Source organism: Sphaeramia orbicularis, chromosome 15, assembly GCF_902148855.1.
Source record: "Sphaeramia orbicularis chromosome 15, fSphaOr1.1, whole genome shotgun sequence".
Classification (NCBI taxonomy): Eukaryota; Metazoa; Chordata; class Actinopteri; order Kurtiformes; family Apogonidae; genus Sphaeramia; species Sphaeramia orbicularis.
The window spans coordinates 23403210-23424214 of record NC_043971.1 but is presented as its reverse complement, the minus strand read 5'-3'; the positions used below and the strand labels follow the sequence as shown (position 1 = coordinate 23424214).

Below are 21005 nucleotides of genomic sequence, written 5' to 3'. Positions count from 1 at the left end.
TAAAATACTTCTTTCTTAAAAACTACTATTAGGATACTAGTCATTTGTAGCTATCCTGCACATGGACTGGTGGGGCCAGACTGGGTGCAGTAGGGTGAGCTGAGGTCTTTCTTAAACCCAGTTCATCAGTTTCTGGGTTAGACGTCTGCTGTGCTCGATGGATCTCCAGGTTTCTCTTCCACTGGAAACACAAAGCTGTGGCTTCTGCACCATCTGAGTTTGGCTCAGGCTGCTTTAAACCCTAGTGTAAGAGAGTTTTAATGGTTAAGGAGACAACCCACAATGTCAGTTGCGGGAAAAAAATTATTAGACCACCCTTGTTTTCTTCCATTTCTTGTTAGTACAACTAAAGGTACATTTGTTTGGACAAATATAATGATAACAAAATAGCTCATAATAATTTAGGAGCTATCTATCCATTTTCCATGTTTTCTTGATATTAACCAAAATCACTTCAGTTCTTACATCAATATCTATGGCATTGTACTGACAAAAACAGTGCTTTTAGGCATTCCATGTTTTCTTTCCTGTCTGTTCTAGTCACGACACATACATGAGTTAGTACTTGATTCCATAACCATTGTTTTTGATGACTTTTGATGGTCTAATATAGGGGTGTCAAACTAATTTTAGTTCAGGGGCCACATTCAACTAAATTTTATCTGAAATGGGCCAAACCAGTAAAATAATAACATAATAATATATAAATAATGTCAGCTCCTATGTTTTAGAGTGAAAAAAGTAAATTTACATTATGAAAAGGTTTACATCTACAAACTATCCTTTCAAAAGATGTGAATAACATGAACAAACTGAAAAAATAAGTGTAATTTTAACAATATTCTGCCTCAGTTTATCATTTACACATGTACGTTATAACTTACAGATCACAGTGGATCTACAGACACACAAAACATTTAGTAACAGGCAGAATATTGTTAAAATTGTACTTACTTCTCTTAAGACATTTTAGGTTGTTCATATTTTTTCAGGTTATTTACATTTTTTGCTAAATTAATCTTTGTTTTAGTGTAAATACATGAAAATATTCACATTTAGAAAGAGAAAAATTTGGAGTTGTCATTATTTCTATGTTATTATGATAGTATTTTACTGCTCCTGCCCACTTGAGATTGAATTGGTCTGAATGTGGAACCTGAACTAAAAGTTAATATTTTAGTGTAATTTTTGCATTTCACAAATTCATCCCAAGGGCCAGACTGGACCCTTTGGCGGGCCAAATTTGGCCCCCAGGCCAAATGTTTGACACCTGTGGTCTAATAATTTTTTTCCGCAAATGTATGGGCTATATTTATAAGGTGTGTTAGGTTTACTGTAATGCAGGCTGTCTCTGCAGCATGGACTCCGCGCAGGACTGTCTGAAGCAGATTCTGTGCATTCTTCACCAGGATCTCATCAGATGATTTGCAGCCAGGCGTAACAGCATTGACACTGAGTAAACAATAAGCATTACAGTTATTTTCTTTCCATCCTTTCTCATGTGCATATCTCCTTATTGTTTTGCTCTATGCACACATTTGCAAACAAACCTCACCTGGAGATAATGCTGAGCTGGTTGGTGATAGTAAGGATTTGCTCCACTATGAGAGACAGTTCAACTGTGCACTGTTTATCCAGACAGTGGTTGGCAATAACTCTGATAAACTGAGTCACGGACTGGCAGTTGGAGATCACATCTTTGGCTGCGGTGACAAATGCATCTTTATTCTGGAAAAGAGAAAAGGCCATGTTGAAAAATAAGTGCAAATATTGTAGAACAGTGATCTCTGGTGGACATTACCGGTATTGGGCCTCTCTTCTTCAGGTACTGAGTCATATAGCATATTGTGTCAGCCATCTTCCTCGTCACCTGGACGATTTTGTTGTCCTTGGGATCCCAGCTATCAGTTTCTTGCTTTAGGAAAAGGGATCTGTAACTCAGTGAAGGGGCTTCTTTGTGTGCAGCAGGTTCAGCGAAATACTGTGAATAAAAATGTAAAGATTTATTGTTGAGCACAAATTATTCAAGTCATTTCTGAATGGTACAATTGTCAATCATGAGATACGAACATCTTTTTGCATATATCCAGGTTCGTAGTTATCCACAGTTGGCAGGTCAATGCTCTTCTCTGCAACGTCTAACTTTTCTACATTGCTGTCCGGTCGGAATAATGTTGTTATATCAGAGGGAAACTCCAGTGGTTCTTTAGTTTTAAAAGGGATGGCAGGTAGAACCTCTGTGACAGGATCAGGTGTTCTGCCCTGGAGAGCGACCTTGATGGTCTCTTTAACTTCTTGGTGAATTCCATCTTGCTTACAGATTTCCTCCACCACATAGTGAGCTTTAGCTGACCAGCACTGAATCTGCACATCCAGACTCAGAGTGTCACAAATATAATGAGTCTCCGCCATGAGCCTGGCCCTGCTGATTATATCTGAGATCTGAAAAGAAAGGTGCTCATTAATAGACCTCAGATTAGAACGGGCTCGTGGATCCCTTATGTAGTTCAAGCAGTTCTCTACACTTTTGGTACCGGATTTGACCCTTTCGAATAGTGTTTCAGCTGCATTTTCAAATGTTTGCTCTTCATCTTCACTGTCTTTAAAATGTTCGGCTGCATAGTATGCGAGGCTGACAATATTTTGAAGTGCAGTGTCATAATCTTTATTTGCTTTGCTTAAATGACCACAAAGCACTCTGACTTTAATCAAGAGATTTCGCTGAAAGAATTCAGACTTGGCAAGTTGCATCACATTTGGTACCATTCCAAGATCCTCAGCAGCCTGGAGATAGGCCTCGGTCAGTGTTTTTAGTTCGTCTTGGTATCCTGCTAACTGTTTTACCTTGTAGGCACTTTTACAGTTGAGACTGGTTAACCTGGCTGCCTCTTGGATCCTCAGAGAGTTCTCAGACAGTGCTGACAGCTGTTTCTGGGGATTCACTTGGCTCATTGCAGTTGATGTGCCTAGAATCTTATCAAGGGAATTCAGCAGAATCTGAATAGAGAGACCCCAGAGGATACAAAGTCCCTCCAGCTGATCTACTTGTCCTTCCTGTGCGGTGGAGAACTCTATCAGATATCTCGTGTTGTTCTGGGCTCTGTTCAACTTGTTGTGCAAAACACTAAATGTTTCCTGACCATCACTTTGTGACTTTAAATCAGATGATGTCAAGAGCTGCGTCACGTCAGTACATAAATTCATTACTTCGCTGAGTTGCTGAGTCACAGTGGCTGCCATTGTTGGTAGATTGCCTTGCAGCATTGTGTAAACTGAATGATACCAGGTTCCAGCCACTGGCAATAAAACTTTGCGGGTGTTGTTGATAAGGTCAGAAAATTGTGTACAGTGTTTGTAGATGCTTTCCGTACTCATTGCTGAACTCATTGCCGTCTCCTGTGCTGTCTGGACAAGCAGCGGAGTTAGTGACACCAGTTCAGCCCGAAAGCTTTCCAAAGTCTGACAATCGATGGCATCAACAACGGCTAAAGCCTCCTTTGCAGCTTGAGCGTAACAGTTTGACAGCTCAAGAACCCCGGTGCAGGCTTGGTTGAGGACTGTCACATCTTTCCCTTTAGTCACAGTCACAACCTCATATAACAGGGGTAAAAGGTCAAATTCAAGAGGCCTGTGGATCACTTTGGGCTCATGTGAGACAGCTGGTATCTTTAAATCACTGCTGTCATATTTATGAGCCAGTTCCATTACTACAATTTCATCTGAGAGCTCCTCATGTTCGGTTTGGAAATCCTTCCCCACAACCTCCAGAAAAGAAAAATCAGAGTCTTGCACTATAGGATCCGTGATTACTTGTTCACAGGTGTCGTTGACTGGTGAATATGACTGTGGGATGTCAGGCTGACGGACACCCTCTCGCAGTGGACTGAGGATATGTGGATGCAGTTGTCCATCAAGGCCCTCACGAAGTACTTTGAAGTGCTGAATGGCTGTGGAAACATTGTCTGAAAAACCAGAATATGCCTCCACATTCAGACTGGAACCAATAAGCATGTCTCTAACTGATCCGCCCACTTTGCTCTGTGAGGACTGAACTTGTTTCAGCAGAACCAGGAGCCCGTTTCTGTAGATGGGGTTATCACTAGTGTCTAAGTGCCTCCTTACCGACTGAGTCACCAGTTGCATATGACAAATAAGATTAGTTGCATGTTCATTAAACAGTTTAGAGTTTTGCTCTCTGTATGCTGCATCACATCCTCGGCGGTCACTGATCATCTCACTAATAGTAATACTGGTGAACTCTCTGACATCCATGACATCACTGAGAGCATCCTGGAGCTGACTGGTCTCATCCTCCCATTTCTGACAAATTTCATGAAGTCTTTGAATAGTTTGTACTGAATTATCCCCCAGTTCCAGTGACAGAGGAGGTATCCTGTCCCGGAGCCTTTTTAGACATGCTATTGACGTCTCAACTGTCTCCTTACTCTTTGCATCAACAGACACAGCTGAGGTAAAGTTTGCAACTTGGATTATTCTATCAGTATAAGTTATAAAATCTTCAACAAGTGGTTGAACAAAATTCAGATCCATCTTTGTGGAGGAATTTGCATCCGGGACCTGTTTTAAGACACTAAATAGTTCTTTAAATGTTGCTGATGCAGTGAGAAATGTATCCAAGACCTGATAAAGCACAGCAGTCAGTACAGCTTTGTTAAGCATCTCTATTTGCTGCTCCAACAAAGAACGTATCTTCTCATATTGATCAGAGTCCTCGGAGGACTTTAAAATCATTTTAATATCAGACCAGAACTGTAGGATGTGTTGGCAGTGACCTACCACTCTTTGCTGAAACTCTCTGCGAGAAGAATTTGCCACAACCATACAGTGAAAAACAAGATCTCTGACCATGCTGTCAAACCTACTGCCTTGGAGTGTTGAGGTGGAGGAATTAGTAAGTATTTCCAACAGACTGTCCCTCCTATCTGTGTAATAGCCACAGGCTCCAAATGATCCTATGTGACATTCACTCTTCAATGTAACAACTATGTCATTGACTGTAGTCTGCACTTTGTCCAAAATGTACGCCTTAGCTGCTTGGGCGTGCTCACTCGTGGGGTGTTTGATCGTGGTGCACATGGCCGTATGAAGCATTGAGATGCACCTCTTCAGGGTCTCTAAAGAGTCAAAAAGATGCTTCTGCTGCCTGGGATCCTGTAGGGAATTTGCTCTCTCTACTGTTAGATGGTTGAGGTTAAGCAAAGCCTCAGAAAAAACCTGGAAAGATTTGAGCAGGGACTTGATGTCTACGGATGAACCCAGATCAGAGAGGCACTCCAAAACATGGTCAGCAGCAGCCAAAACTTTCCTTACAGACGCATCATCGTCCACCAACAGAACCTAAAAGCAGACACACACACACATGAGGTCACTTTGTCCTGGAGTTATGCTTCTGCACAAGGCTGATGTAATTACTGTACTGGTGGAGTAAAGATAAGACTATTTGAGGATTTGTGCGAACAATAAGACATAAATTGAACAGATAAACTGCTAATATACACTGATATAACAGTACTGTATTACAAACAGATGAAACTGTACTAACATATGAGTGTATTTCATAATATAATATAAAAACTGTTCACACATTCTCTTCCCAGTGTCGGAACAATGACGGTAAACAAAGTCGTCCCACTTCAGTGTTCGCTGAAAGGAGAAGTTATTGTTTGAAAATTAAATTGTGCAAATCACTTTATCCAAATACAATACTGTTGTCATATGAAACCATTTAGGGAGATTTACAAAGCCTGTCCCAAAACCAGTTGTGTCACATGCAATAATGTATTGTGTTTAGTCTATTGTATTCTGTAAAAATAAACATGATGAAATACAGATTAACTGTTCACTTGTATTACAGATAGGATTTAAATTCACTGTCACATTAGCAAAGAATTATTGCACTGTTGATTTTGACAGATTTACTATCAGAAGTTGTGGCTGTTTTTGTTTGTCTTGGCTTTGAAAACTAGAGCCACTCAATCAATTTTCTGTTATTTTACTTAAGTATGTAGTATATTTGTTAGCATACCAAAACAATGAAATCCAAGATAAAAAAAAAAAGAAAAAAAAAAAAGAAAAAAAGAAACACTACTTTACTTTTACTACACACAGGAAGACGTTCTGAGTTGCCGTGATGAGTTCTTCTCTGTGTTCAGTCAAACTGGGCTGGATGTTCAGTTTCTGGGCTGCCAACAGCACATGTTGTCCAGACACAGAGACTGACTCCAACAGGGACGACATCTCCATGTGCAAAACCTCATCTCCTGTCTCTCGAGCCTGCCTGCAAGTAAAGACCCTGCTCTGAATCTGTTAATGTATTACACATGTCATTCTCCTACATAAATTAAGTGAGGTCACATATTGGAATGTAACACTAGTGACTTTACAGACTGCTGCACTGTGCATTACATGTTTTGGCTTCACTTAAACTCCACACTGTACATACCTGAGGGCCACTGCAGCCAAGTTCTCAGTAGCTTTAGCCACAGCCTGAGCTGCTCCTTCTAACTGGCTGAATTGTTCAGGGTCCTCTGAAGCCTCACAAAGCAGCACTAAATGACACAAATGGCTTGCAATTGGTGCCACCACCTGCTCCACTGCTGCAGTCCTAATGCACCCATGATCCAGTAGTGAAGACATTGCTTGCAGAGCCACCCTCTTATCTGAAGAAAATGAGTTACTGCAAGGAAGGTGTATTAATAATTCATCACACACTACAAAAGAGCTTGGGCTTCATGTCAGTGTATCATAGCAACTAGTGTCACCTGACCAATGACGAAGCATCAGCATCATTTTAACATTTTGTGTATGCAAACCAGCAGCTGTATGCAGGAAGCAAATGAAGGTTATTGTCAACAGCAAAGCATTTATCCCTTCCCCAATTAATTGATATTAATTTGGTGTGCAAATACTTGAAAATTAAAACTGACTTAGATCTGAAAAGCTGTAGGGCAGGGGTGTCAAACTCATTTTAGTTCAGGGGCAAAATTCACCCCAATATGATCTCCAGTGGGCCAGAACGGTAAAATAAGAACAGTGAAAAAAGTAAAAATACATTATGATAATATTTACATCTACAACGTTTCCTTATAAATCTGAATAACACGAACAACTTGAAATGTCTGAAGAAAAACAAGTGCAATTTGAACAATATTCTGCCTCGTTTTATCATTTTATAATTTAAACATGCGCGTTACACCTTACATGACAATTACAAATACACAAAGCATTTAGTAACAGGCAGAATATCGGTAAAATTGCATTTTTTTCACTTAAGACATTACAGGATGTTCATATTCAGGTTATTCACATTTTTTGTAAAAGGATAGTTTGTTAATATAAACATTTTCATGTAATTTTACTTTTTTTTTATACTAAAACAAAGATAAAATCTGCAGTTGTCATTATTTATAGGTTATTGTGAAAATATTTTACTGGCCTGACCCAACTGGCATCTTATTGATCTGTATGTGGAACTTGAATTAAAGGTCCCATATTATGCAAATCTCACTTTGTGAAAGTTTTCTTATAGTAGGTGTGTTGCAGTAGCCTCATTATGAGGTTCGAATTTGAAAACTGTCAGTTTCCTCCCTGCCTTGCTACACCACATTTGTGAAAATGCCTGCTCAAACGGCCGAGTTTGAGTTGGGTCCGCTTATGACGAAATAAACGGATTTAACTCCTCCCCCTGACTGTGCCCCCACCCTGCATGAAAAGGTGAGCCCCACCCTGGCAAAGTACCTCTTGGACAACAAACATGGCGAAGGCGAGACACGCAAGTTGTGGTGTTGGCTGCACACACCAACACGATAGTTTATTTTTGCTCCCCACTTCCGAGCCTCTCCGAAAAAAGTGGCTGGATTATATCTTTGATGGTCATGTACCAAACAACATTCCCAAACGCTTGTATGTGTGTGCCCGGCATTTCACGGACGAGTGTTTTTTTTTTTTTTTTTTTTTTTTTTTTTAACACGGGCCCATACAGCTCCGGTGTGGCATAAAATACGGACCTCGTAAAATTTGGACCTATTTGGAATTTGTGCACGCGCGCGGGTGTTAGGGTTAGGGGTCTAAGGGTAACTACTAAACAACACGCAGACAAATTAGGGGTCTATTATACGCATTAAATATGTACCGCGGATTTTCACGCATGCGCAAAATCGGCAGGGGTACAAATTTTATAGGGGTCCATATTTTATCCCACACCGGCTTAGCACAAAGACTCCGAATCAACAAGGACGCAGTACCAACGCTTCGTGACCCAAATACAAGTGTGGGAGATGTAAGTTCTTATCATTTTTTTGTATCTTTACTGCATAACCCTACATTACGGATAAGCTGGTGGTTGTTGATGTGTACGTCTAACGTTAGCATGGCAGCTAACATAGCTCAGTTACTGCTGCTAACGTTTGCGTCCCCGTTAACATGCAAGAGCTGATAATATCAAGAGACATTCAACAGAACTACTTTGAACACGGGCTTTTTGTGGTTGGCATCAGTATACAGGGTGGGGAAGCAAAATTTACAGTGAACATTTAGTTGTTTTTTCTCAGCAGGCACTATGTCAATTGTTTTGAAACCAAACATATATTGATGTCATAATCATACCTAACACTATTATCCATACCTTTTCAGAAACTTTTGCCCATATGAGTAATCAGGAAAGCAAATGTCAAAGAGTGTGTGATTTGCTGAATGCACTCGTCACACCAAAGGAGATTTCAAAAATAGTTGGAGTGTCCATAAAGACTGTTTATAATGTAAAGAAGAGAATGACTATGAGCAAAACTATTACGAGAAAGTCTGGAAGTGGAGGAAGCAACAAAAAACGTACCAAAGCTTTTATTAAAGCTCTCAAATCCAAAATCCTAAAGGATCCAACCAAATCCATGAGAAAAATGGCAATTGAACTTGAGGTAGACAACAAGACCGTTAGAAATGCAGTAAAATATGATTTGAAGTTAAACTCTTACACAAGAACACCAAAACACTTGTTGACAACAGCAACAAATCCAACTTGAGCAATTTTTGGGAATCATGTTTATGGCCGCCTTCTAGCCCAGATCCCTCTGGATTATGCTATTTGGGGCATTTTAGAACATGTTACCAATAGAACATCACACAGCAATGTCGACTTTCTTAAAGATACTATTAAAGAAAAATAGGAGAAGTTGTCACCCGAATATTTGAGGAACACTTGCGCAAGTTTCAGGAAGCGTGTGAAGGCAGTTATTGAGAAAGAAGGAGGACACATAGAATAAAAACATTTTCTATTATGTAAAGTTTCTTGTGGCAAATAAATTCTCATGACTTTCAATAAAATAATTGGTCATACACTGTCTTTCAATCCCTGCCTCAAAATATTGTAAATTTTGCTTCCCCACGCTGTAGTTAGCATCAAGCTTGTTAGTAGCTGCCTGCATTAGTGGCGGCAGGCGTCTTTCCGTGTCAGGTCCACGAACCCGACACAACACTGCCGTTTTCCGTCGGGGCTCAATCACGCCTCAAGGCAAAGAAAGCCAGTGTTTGGAAAGACGTTCTGTCTGAGACATGTGTATTGTTGACGAGAGAGGGGCATTTCAGACAGCGTGTAGTACCGCTAGCGTAAGCCGCGTCCTCTCCCAGAGAGGGGAGGGGGAGTGGGCGTGGACAGATGCGTTCATTTGCATACCCGGAAGCAGGCCCAGAAACAGCCTGTTCTGAGGAGGGCTGGTGAGTGACTTTTTCGACCGCTGAAACTCTGAACAAAGGATGATTTTGGGGCGAACAAACTTAAATACTATGTTTTTGGGCTTCTGAGACCTATATGACGTGACTGAAAAATAGCATAATATGGGACCTTTAAAATGATTTTTACACCATTGATTAATAGCTTCATTGGAATTTTTGCATTTCACAAATTCATCCTGTGGGCCAGATTCGATCCTTTGGCGGCCTGGATTTGGCTCCCGGGCCGCATGTTTGACACCTGTGTTGTAGGGTTTAGAGACGACAAGACAGGAGACAGAGCTTAGGATGTAGAGAATTTCTTTGGTAGTGAAAAGGATGGAGAGGATTAGGAATGAACACACCAGAGGGACCGCTCAGGTGGGACGTTTTAGGAACAAAGTGAGAGAAAACACACTGGTTCAGACATGTGATGAGGAGGGATAGAATATACTGGTAGAAGGATGATAAAGATGGAACTACCAGGCAGGAGGCAAAGAGGAAGACTGAAGAGATTTATGGATGTGGTGAAGGAGGACATGCAGGTAGGTGGGATGAAAGAAGATGATGCAGGAGACAGGGTCAGATGGATTTTCTGTGGCGTAGTTTTGTTTTCAAACCAGCAGCACAAAACTGCTACACAATTATTTTACAAGTATACAACAAAGTGACAAACCAAATACTTTCATTTTGAAGCTATACACCTCAAGATCCGATGGAAAGTTAAAGCCTTGTGATTTAAATGTATTTACTCCACAGGAAAACAGGATTTATATGCAAGTACTGGAGCAAATAAATACAGCGCGTTTGTGATTTTGCATTTTTCTTTTTTTTCAGTCACCAGCAGAGAGCACCAAACACTTAAAAAAACACACAAGCAGAGGCAAAATCAAGACAGAATCCTGAATCCATGATATTTCACTCTAAAATTTATCAACAGATAAATATACAGCTTGAACATGATTTTAAACACCAAACATACAGCACACTATAATGGAAATGATATTCAGTGACAGTAGTATACTCAGAACAAAACAACTTCAAATAAAAAGTGAGAATAACGGTGACAACAAACATACAAACAAAATATAACCATCACAGTTAAATCTTTAGCAAAAATGTCAAGTGTCGGTTTCTCTGCATTCAGGTATAGCATCGGTTTATCAGACGCAGAGGGCAGACGTGAATGTGTACAGTATATGCCATCATGCCAGTGGAATTATTTGGTATTATAAAGTGTATTTGATCAATAAAAGAATCATACATACAGCACAAGAGAAAGCCAAGCAATCAAAGTGAGCCATAAAGTGTCTTAGCACTGAAGTCGTAGAAAAAGAGAAAATATAGTTTTTGTTCTTTGGCATTGCACATTTAAACCGGACTTCAGTCTACCTAAAAAACCCAAAAGTAATGCAAATGCTTCTCTCCTGATACTTTATATCTCTTTTAATCAGCAAAAATATCACTTGTAATTTAAGAATTGCATTTTTTTTTAACAGATAACACAACATTTTAAGGTTATAATTTACTTTTCAGAGCTTGTTTTTTCATATTATTTTGCAATAAAATGATTCTAATCTATAAGGGAGTTACTTTTCTCTATTGGAACATTTACTACAAAATTCTATTCACTATATTCAGCAAAGTTTCATTCACAATCAAGCCCAGTTTTTGAAAGACTGAAAGACCATGTGGGGTAAAAACCGATGGAGTTCAGCACACAGACTTTTAATGGTGGCAGATTTTTAGGGCGCTGACATTCCTTCATGTTGACTTAAAATGAGCTTTTCCCATGAGCCCCAAAGAGTCGGTTTATGTGAAGTGATTGAGTGTAGCACATTCCCACCTATTTTTAGGGCATTACTCATGTCGTGGGCCCCTGTAAATGACTGTAGGTGGACTCCCATTGCAGACTTTCATCTGGCAGTGGAGTAATGTATCTCACATTTCACTGTAAAACCCAATGTCTAATAACATAATAGTAAAATTAAATTGTGCTTAGGAGAAGTCTGGAGTGGTTTGGAAATAAATCATGATCAGACTTGTCATGAGGCATAGTGAATCATTTCCTATAGTGGGAAAATTTACCAAACACAAGATGTCTTTGCTCAAACCTTCAAAAATTTGGAGTCTGCTGCATACCTGAGCAAAAGTTTGAAGCAGCTTCAGAGAATTCACTTTTACTGCACCTTAAACCTGCCAAAATTATTTCCTCAACTAAAAACACTGCAAAGTAAAGATTTGTATTGGGCTTTGATTTTATATCCAATTCCGACACCTACAAACAACTAAAGAGCCAGACCGCAACAAATGGAATGCTTAGGGAAAGTCACAAAGCCTGCACTGTGAATGGTAGTGTTTACAGTATATTATATAACCTTTCTCTGTTATTTAAGTGTGAATAATGAAGGAAACATGGCAAATAAAGTGTTAATAGAGAACTCTACAGTGCTGTTGATTACCACATCCTGACGTAGGTCCTGATGACCTCAGGGGACACTTTCACTGGGCCTTCAGAGCAACTCTGACACTTGCAGATGAGACAATGTTTTAATCATTGTGTGTGTGGGTGTAAAACACAGAATTAGCTCAGACTGGTAATCTTTGAAAAGGAAAGGCAGTCAGATGAATAAAATGTGATATCCATGAGCCGGAAATGCTTCAGAAAAGATACAATCTTTCACTCCCAGGAAGAACTGAATATACAAACGACTCCAATCAAATACTATACAGGACATATCTTTGGCATAAAGTAAAGCTATGGAGCCGAGGCATTCATTCTTATCAAACATCAGTGCTTTCAGAAAAACATACTGTATCTACAGTATGTTTATAATGGCCTTCAAAACCCCAACTCTTCTCAAAGCCAAATTTTATACAATATGGCTTAAAGTGTATGTATAAAAATAAATTTGCTATGTAACACAGCCCTGAGGGTTTTGTTGTCCACCAGTATTCATGCCATTTCCACATCTCCACACGGATGTGAGTCTCCATCAACAGCTCCGCTTCGCTGGCTGGGAGTTACCTCCTTTGAGATTAGCTGAATTCCACAGCAAGTGTCCTCTGGCAAGCCACACTGTCACCTCAGAAGCCTGTTTCCTGGACCCCCACCCACAAAAAAATATCAAGTCTCCAAAAAATATGGAGAATATTCTTCTCTTCCACATATGGAAGACTGAAGGGTCTGGTGCCACTGGGGCGGCTGGGCTGCGAGACCCCATGCTATTGGATCCTTCCTGACCCAATCCCTAATCTCATTGGCTCCTCTGGGACACGCTCTAAGTCTCAGTGGTTCTTTTCCATCCAGTCCCAGCTTTCATCACTGTCCTTCCTGTTCTTTTCGGCTTCAATAATCTCTCTGTAGCGCCGACGGAAGAATCCCATCTGTCGAAAAGCACAAGTGGTTAGTTAGTGAGGTGTATCTCATCAATTGGTATCTTTATACATAGTTTGTCTTCTTAGTTTGAAGTGGACTGTTCTTTTTATTAATGAATTTAATGAATTAATTATGTACATTTCTTATGCTTAAACATGCATGTAGTTGGTGATCAATTCAAACTCTATATTCTATTTATTCATGACCATAGTTGCAGTTTTCCAGTGTCATTAAAGTAGTTATACATATTTTTTTGTTTGATTTTCTTTTCTTTTTGTGTTTTATTTATTTTTTCTTTAGTTTGCTGCTCCTTTGCTGATGCCATTTCGTGTGGTGTTTATTATTTATCCTTGTAAAGTAAATTTCCTAAAAAGTACATCTACAGTCACATCTGATCACCAGAGTCAGAAACCTGCAGTTTCACCTGTTTGGGCTCATTTCATACAAATCACACATACAGTTCTGTACTTTATGTCACTATTGAGAAAACTCAAACTAAAACTAAAAACTTGTTTGCATTGATTGTAACATGTATTGTGCATGGATGAGCAGACTTGCTAATACATTAAGGATCACTGAACCCAAAATGAACCTAATCCCCCCTTTAGATCAGTGCACAGTAGAGTTTTGGCTGGTCCTAGAACCTATCCGGTGTCTAAAGGTGATCATGCAGTTGTGGTATTTGTCCTCAACTCTGGAATAATTTACCTGCTGAGATTAATTCTGCTTTAACAATCACCATCTTTAAATGTTTTCATAAAACTTCCTTTTTCTAGGAAAGATTTTACTTCTCTGTGAATCTTATTTCCTCATTTGTTAGTTAATATTTTTATAATTTCTGCTTTATTGTCTTTTTTAAATTTTTGTGAAGAATTTTGTAACTTTAATAAAAGAGATCTTTACTTCTTTATTATGGGGAGAGATTGAAATTTTAATAAATAATACCTTAAAGCTCAAGTTGACATTTATCCTCCAGTAAAACAAACCAACAATGAAGGAAATTATGGGAAGCAGGAAATGAATTTAAAGATTGTATGGTATGCTTTCAGACATAGTGGGCTGTCATGTTCTGTCTCTAATCTGCAGTGAATGGATTAAACCACGCAGAACCACCTGCATGGATAACAGCAACTCCAGCAATTCCCTTTCAGAAATGTAATGTTTCTTTAGGAATGTAATATTGTGCCTTTATTTACATTTCATACATTACCATGTATTTACCATGTGTATAATAAGTGAAACAGTAGATCATTTGTGTGTACCTGAACAAAGACCACGTCAGTGTGACAAGGCAGCCACACTGGACCGATGCCTCTCCCACTACGACTCCATTCATTTATCGGCCTTTGACTAATGAAGTTTATTGATACAGACCTGTGCTCTCCTCAGGCATTTCCTGAAATGAGCAATACAGACATGTGCTGCTCTTGTAAGTGGGGTTTATTTTGGCAAGATCCAAGGACCAGGGGAATGGGGGAAATGTATCCCAGGACCAACATTCCAAGGTTTAGTTGTGGTATTCCCACCGGAAAATGAAAAAGAAAAGGAGTTTTGTGCTAACAGGGCCTCTGGACATCAGTGTTAATGACATTTCCCTTTTAGGTTCTTCTTTCATGTCAGTGGTATGGTGTGAATTATTGTTCATTCTGTGATTTGTCCTTTTCATGGTTGTTTAATCCCTCTCCTACCCCTTTCCCGTACCTCCAGCTGTCTCTCTACAACTGGATACTACGCTGAAACCTAACCAGAGCAGAGTCAACACTCCTGGCTGTGACAACCACATCTTTAGCCTTGTTTACTACGAGTGCTTCAGAAAAACATCACTAGGAAAACATTTTTGTTGAACTTTGTAAGATTTAAGATACGAAGACACACAGGGTGAAAACATAACAGAAAATTCTCATTCACAAAATGCGCTGGTGTGTTGTTTACCTTCCAGAGTAGCACAGCTAACAGCAAAAAGATGAGGATCCCCACCAGCAGACTGATGGCGATGATCCAACCAACGACATAACCCCTCGGCTCCTGACTGTGGAGAGCCTCGAAGATCAGCTAAAACACAACAACCCTTGAGTCAGTGAGTCACACTTGAATGCAACACACACAAAGACACACAAGATTAAGTCATGTGCAGAGCTAATGATGCAATGGGGTGCAATAATAACAAAAAGCTCATCTTATTTCACTTTTCTTAAAGTATTCTTTGACTCGAGCAGTGCTACGTGTAAACCAAAAATGTCATTATGCAGCAGAACGTAAAAAAAAAAAAAAAAACAAGAATATATTTTATGCAGAACACATTTACTCAACAGCGACAGTCAAGCTAATTGGAACTTATACTGTATGTTGAAGGCAACATCCATCTAAATGCAGCTTTATATTGGATTTCAGGGATGGGTTTGGGTTTTAAAAACACTCTCAGGACAGAACAGGGTGGTCTAGTGACCTCTGCTCAACATGCAGTAAACTATAGCGTCAACAACTCTGAAACATAAACTATAAATAAACAACTTGTTGCTGTTTTTACATTCTTTTCCATTTATAATTATCTTTTTTTTTTTCTTATTTCCTCAAACTGTTCGGTTGATATCAGTACAACTAGGCAGTAAATTTGGCCATTTTGTGCTGTACCTAAAACTTGTAAAAACAACACAAATTCATTTTTCTGAGTCGGAACAGTTCCGTTAATATATGATCCACTCCCTTTTCAATTTTGGATCCTTTTCCTTTAAGATGATCTTTGCAGCCCAGAATAGGGTTGATTCTGAGTTATTGTATTCATTTGTAGGGCTTGGCAACTTTAAGAAATAGTCTTTCACCATAAATAACACTTGTGAAGGTTTTTCCCATAATGTGAGTCAACAGGGAAATAATCTGTCAATGACAGTACACAAAGTGCATTCATGATGTAAAAGTCAGTTACAGAGGAAGTAGTGAACATACTGTGTATCAGTACAATAATTTAAATGTGTCTCTCATATCAGTGTTTTTTTTAAGTTCCTTTCTATTAACTTTATTTATTTGATAGTACACTAAAATATCAGTCTGGCTTTGATTCTTTTGAAGCTATTTGATACTTTTTTTACACGGCCTATTTCCAACACAATAACTTCAACCAATTTGCACAGTTAACAGTGGTTTAACTTGAGTGCAACATGGCATTTTCTTTGTACCACACCAAAGTCTTGTTTAACATCAACATTCAAGCCTTAAAAGGAGAACAAAACATTCACAGAATCCTAAAACAGATGTTGATCTTAGTAATAATGCGTATTCTTCCAATATTCACAATAAATACCACAATAATCATGTATATATTCAAACAAAAGAACACTGGGATGGCTTTGAAACTGAATGCAGAATTTAACTTGTTCAATATGCAGTGCTGCATGGGCTTTGAACACAAATGTGCCATGAGACGGCAACTGTGAGCCAAGACAAAAAGCAAGTGGACAAGTGAAGATTAATCTCTGTTGAATAGTTTCCCACATTAACACTTCCCCCCCAAACTATGCACACTGGAATCTAACTGCTGTTGTGCATGCCAAAGCACTTGCGTCTACAGAAAAGATGAAAGCCCTGCTGGTCGTTGCTCTTTGACTTTTGCACATTTCATTTAAAATCTGGGAATGTGCATCCTGCATGGCTATACTTGTATACTTGCACACTTCTAACAGACTCCTCAAGATTTATGTTGGTTTGTTTACATGTCAAGGGTAATAAAAACTGTGCTCGTCATTCAGCCGACAACCAGTGAGCCTGCTGCGAGCAATACAACCAGGGACCACAAATTACAGTTTGCAGTGTGTACTCTAGCCAGTCAGGATCCTGGGGGAGAAGGTACCTCTGCTCACTAAAGCCTATGGGAGTAATTGCTGCTGGAATGAGCACGCTCACAAAGTGCTGAAAGAATAGCGTGGTATGGACATATTCATAGCAAGTCTGAATTTTCCGAGCGTGTCGGGGGCTCAGGGTCAGGAGGCCTGTGGCCCCGTGAGCACCCTAATCACTTGATAGATTCCCCCTTGCAGGGATTTTGGGTGCTCTGTATAATCATCACATATGATCTGGTGGGCCATTCAATCACTCAGCATGCAACTATAGGGGGAGGGTCTGTCCTTGAGCACAGCTGAGGACCCCGAAAACAACAACCATTTACCCATAGTCCCCAGCTGTTCCCTGCACTCACATCCTTTAAATTATCCACATTGGAACGCATCAGAGAATGTGGGACCACAGCACAATGGACTCAGATAAAAATATGAACACTAGTTGATATATCCTTGCCAGTGCAGTCAAGTAAATCCATCAACCGGCTTTATTGGAAAAATATTCCACCAGATTGTCCCTGTGTACTTGCATTTTTTGTGGATTTTCATGAGTAAATGTAACTAGGATTTAAGGAAAATGAAGCTGTAGAATTTAGCTGACATGTCTTAGTGCTGTTGGTGACATAATAAGCATGTACTCTGGTAAAAGTTGAAATCTTAGCGAACAATGCATCATTATTATGGCAGTCATCAAATCTCTAATAAATTGACTCTGACTATGACTGACAGACAGACAGACAGACAGACAGACAGACAGACAGACTGCAAAAATCTAAATCTTACCAAGTGTATTTTTCTCATTTCTAGTCAAAATATCTCATCATACTTAAAATAAGACATAATCACCTAAAGAGTAACTTTACAATGAGATATAAGAACTTATTTTTAGACAACAGATCTTGAAAATCTTATTTTAAAAAATCTTACCAAGATAATTTTCACTTGTTCCATTGGCAGATATTTTTTGCTTAATTGGAGATTTTTTTGCTTAATTCAAGCAAAAAAAAAAATGTGCCAAAGGAACAAGTGAAAATTATCTTGGCAAGATTTTTTAAAATAAGATTTTCAAGGTCTATTTTCTAAGAATAAGTTCTTATGTCTCACTGAAAAGTTACTCTTTAGGTGATTATGTGTTATTTTAAGTGTGATGAGATATTTTGACTAGAAATGAGATTTTTTCAAGTGTGGACGGACAGACAGACAGACAGATAGATAGATAGTACTTACAGATATGTCCTCTGGCAGGCCCTTTGGCACTTCCACAGCCCTGTCATTTACTTGGACACTACCCCTCGTCACAAATTGGATCACAGAGGAACTGTCCTGTAGGCCAAGAGTACATTAAAAAATGACAAAAGCCTGTAAATAACTGGGGGTCTTAAAGCTGTGAAGTGTTCCTTACCCTCTTCAGAATTTCAGTGTTTAGTAGGAGTTTTATATCAATGCTCAAAGCTTCTTCTTTCATCTGAGGACCAAGAGTGCAAGAGATCGTCATACATGCCCGACCTGGCCGATCACAGTCCTGTTCAACAAAACAGAAAGAATTTTTTACAAAACAAGGATAAATAACGGAAAAATAAGGAGTTAAGAGAGACGGATGTGTGCACTGACTAAGAAAAACAAGTATCCTGATGGGGGGCGCCTGCCAGTGACCCTTGTGGTGTCAAAGTGCAAGGTGAGGTCTGCATATTTACCAAGACTTTGCGGCCTGATTTAGTGAAGAAAGCAAATATGGAATGGAAGATGCTCTCTCTGTCTTGGGGGATGGTGCACGGTGTCGGGTTCCTGTGAGGGGTGCAGTTCCCTCTGCCGTCGACCACCTGAGGCAGGGCACAAGTGGAGAAAAAAATAGGGTTGATGAAGATAAAATCATCACAGTTCCAACAGATGTGAACTAGAAGTGGATGTAATTATAGTGTACTCTGATTACAGTTAAAACTCAAATAGATGGTCATCACAATACAGTTAAGGAACTTTTTCTCTGAATTATTAGCTGTGAAATTTTGTCTGTCTACACCCAACAGACATGATGGAGTTGTCACCAGTCAACTAAGGTGCATATATTAGGTATATTAGGCAGTAAATTTACCTTTATTTTTTTTCTATGATAAGTCATTCTTATCCATTTCATGCTGTGCAGAAACAGATAATGGAGAAAACAGCCTTCTCTGATTTTATTTTTATTTTAACCCATAAAGACCCAAACATCCATTGGCAACCAAAAGCATCTACTGATCTAAAATGTTTAATAACTGTTGATACATTAAATCATTTTCAGATTAAATCAGATTCATGTAAATAATTTGTGTAAAATGCAGTTTTTCATCTTTTCATGGTCATCAGATATGACCCATTTGGACGTTCAGAGGCTCCGTAGTGAATGTGAAAACACCGTAATCTTCTACAACACTGATTCACCAGTAAAACCCATGGAGTTGGATCAATGACAGTTGATGGAGGCGTTTGTTACATGTTCGTTTATTGATAGATTTGTTGAAAAAGTCACTTTCTCTTCAGTTTTCTCTGTTTTGATATAATAACCTTTGAATTTACTCTGAGTTTCATGAACATCTACACGATCAGCTAATTAAATATAGAGAAAAATAAATGATTTAAACTGAAAAATGCAAAAATACAAAGGATAATATTACAATAAATTGTGATAAATCACTTAAGCAAGGTAAAATAGAGAGAAAAATTTATTTGGTAACTGACACAAAAGTACCACTGGGGGATAAAAAGGATTATTTGGAAGGCAACAGAATTCAGTTCAGTAAGTAATTGATAACAAAACACTCTAATGAATGACACTATAAGTCCACATTGTTGTTAAATTGTCATCTCTGTTAAGTGGTTTTCTCTGAACACTTGATATTACAGGAAATAAATGGTAAAATTAGGTCTTTGTCCTTTTTTGCAGAAAAAAAACACTGTGCTTTATTTTTTTCTACATACTGATAGCTGACATCTCTAAAAAAAAGTATAGTTTGTCCTCTTTATGTAGCAGTATTGTGCATTGCTGTACACATGCAACAATACAAAGAACATGCTTAAGTATTTGCATGACTTGAGTAATGAAACATGTTACAAAGTACATCTAATGTCACTGTTATGTAAAATGTAGTGAAGTACATTTTAAAAGGGACCTTCCCTTCCCAACAATGGAGACTGATATGGATGAAAACAAGAAGTTTTATCATATTTATGCAGCAAAAACAAGTTAAATTTGAAAGAGTAAATCTGGACACAGACACGTTTGTCACCTAAAGTGGTCTGATCCCATTATCATTATGAATCCCCAGAGCTGACAGGAAGTTGCCCCATGTCAGAGGTTGGTTCCCCTCCCACACAGATTTCCCATATGGAGTGATTTAGAGGTGTCTGTTTTACGTTGTAGCCCCCAGGGAGTACTTCCCCTTTCCTCTCTCTCTCTTCAGTCCAACCTGATCATCTACAGAGGGAAATATCCATCCTCATTGTCTGCTCTGCTACCACCCTGCATATCTGGCTGCATAGAGCTTTTACTGCAACACTTTCTCATGTCCTGTGTTTTTTTTTCTGCAAAGATTCATTAGCTGCATTAATTCCAATCTGGTGAAAATTTATCACAAAAACAGAACATTGAGAGGTTTTGTGCAGAAAAACCAGACCAGGAGCTTGTAAATCATATCTGAACTAATGGACCTGTATATAAAATGTAAGAATATCTGTCTGTAAAATATAAATGTGCAACTGTCCGGTGTGCTACAGGCTAGACGTAGTGTTAAGAGCATTTATGATGTGTGGTTCCAGGGTGGGGATGGTACGGGGCAGTAGCCAGCTCTGCAGGTGTCCCATTCCCATTTCGTGCAAGCTGTCTGATCCTCTACAAGTGATTCCAGATGGGCTGTAGGAGGCTGGGATACAGTCAACCCTGTCTACCCATTCACAGCAAATACAATTAACAGCTTGAGCCCCCCCATGATCTACCTATATGAGAGGAGGAACGCAAGGGTTAAGAAAACATTTAAACCCAGTGGGAGTATTGCGTTTCTTTATCTAAATGCAAAATGTTGTGAAACAAAATGGCTGGC

General features: G+C 39.1%; 1 protein-coding gene across 1 annotated transcript in view; it reads right to left on the bottom strand.

The window, feature by feature from the left end:
* Positions 1–11201: 11201 nt before the first annotated feature.
* itga9 (integrin, alpha 9) overlaps positions 11202–21005 on the bottom strand; it is a 64740-nt gene continuing 54936 nt past the window's right edge. Inside the window, exons 24-28 of the mRNA XM_030156447.1 lie at positions 18627–18752; positions 18335–18454; positions 18160–18255; positions 15035–15154; positions 11202–13110 (exon numbers count right to left, since the gene is read on the bottom strand). Coding sequence (XP_030012307.1) covers positions 13012–13110; positions 15035–15154; positions 18160–18255; positions 18335–18454; positions 18627–18752 — 561 coding nt within the window. The 3' untranslated portion in view covers positions 11202–13011. The remainder of the gene's footprint in view (positions 13111–15034; positions 15155–18159; positions 18256–18334; positions 18455–18626; positions 18753–21005) is intronic.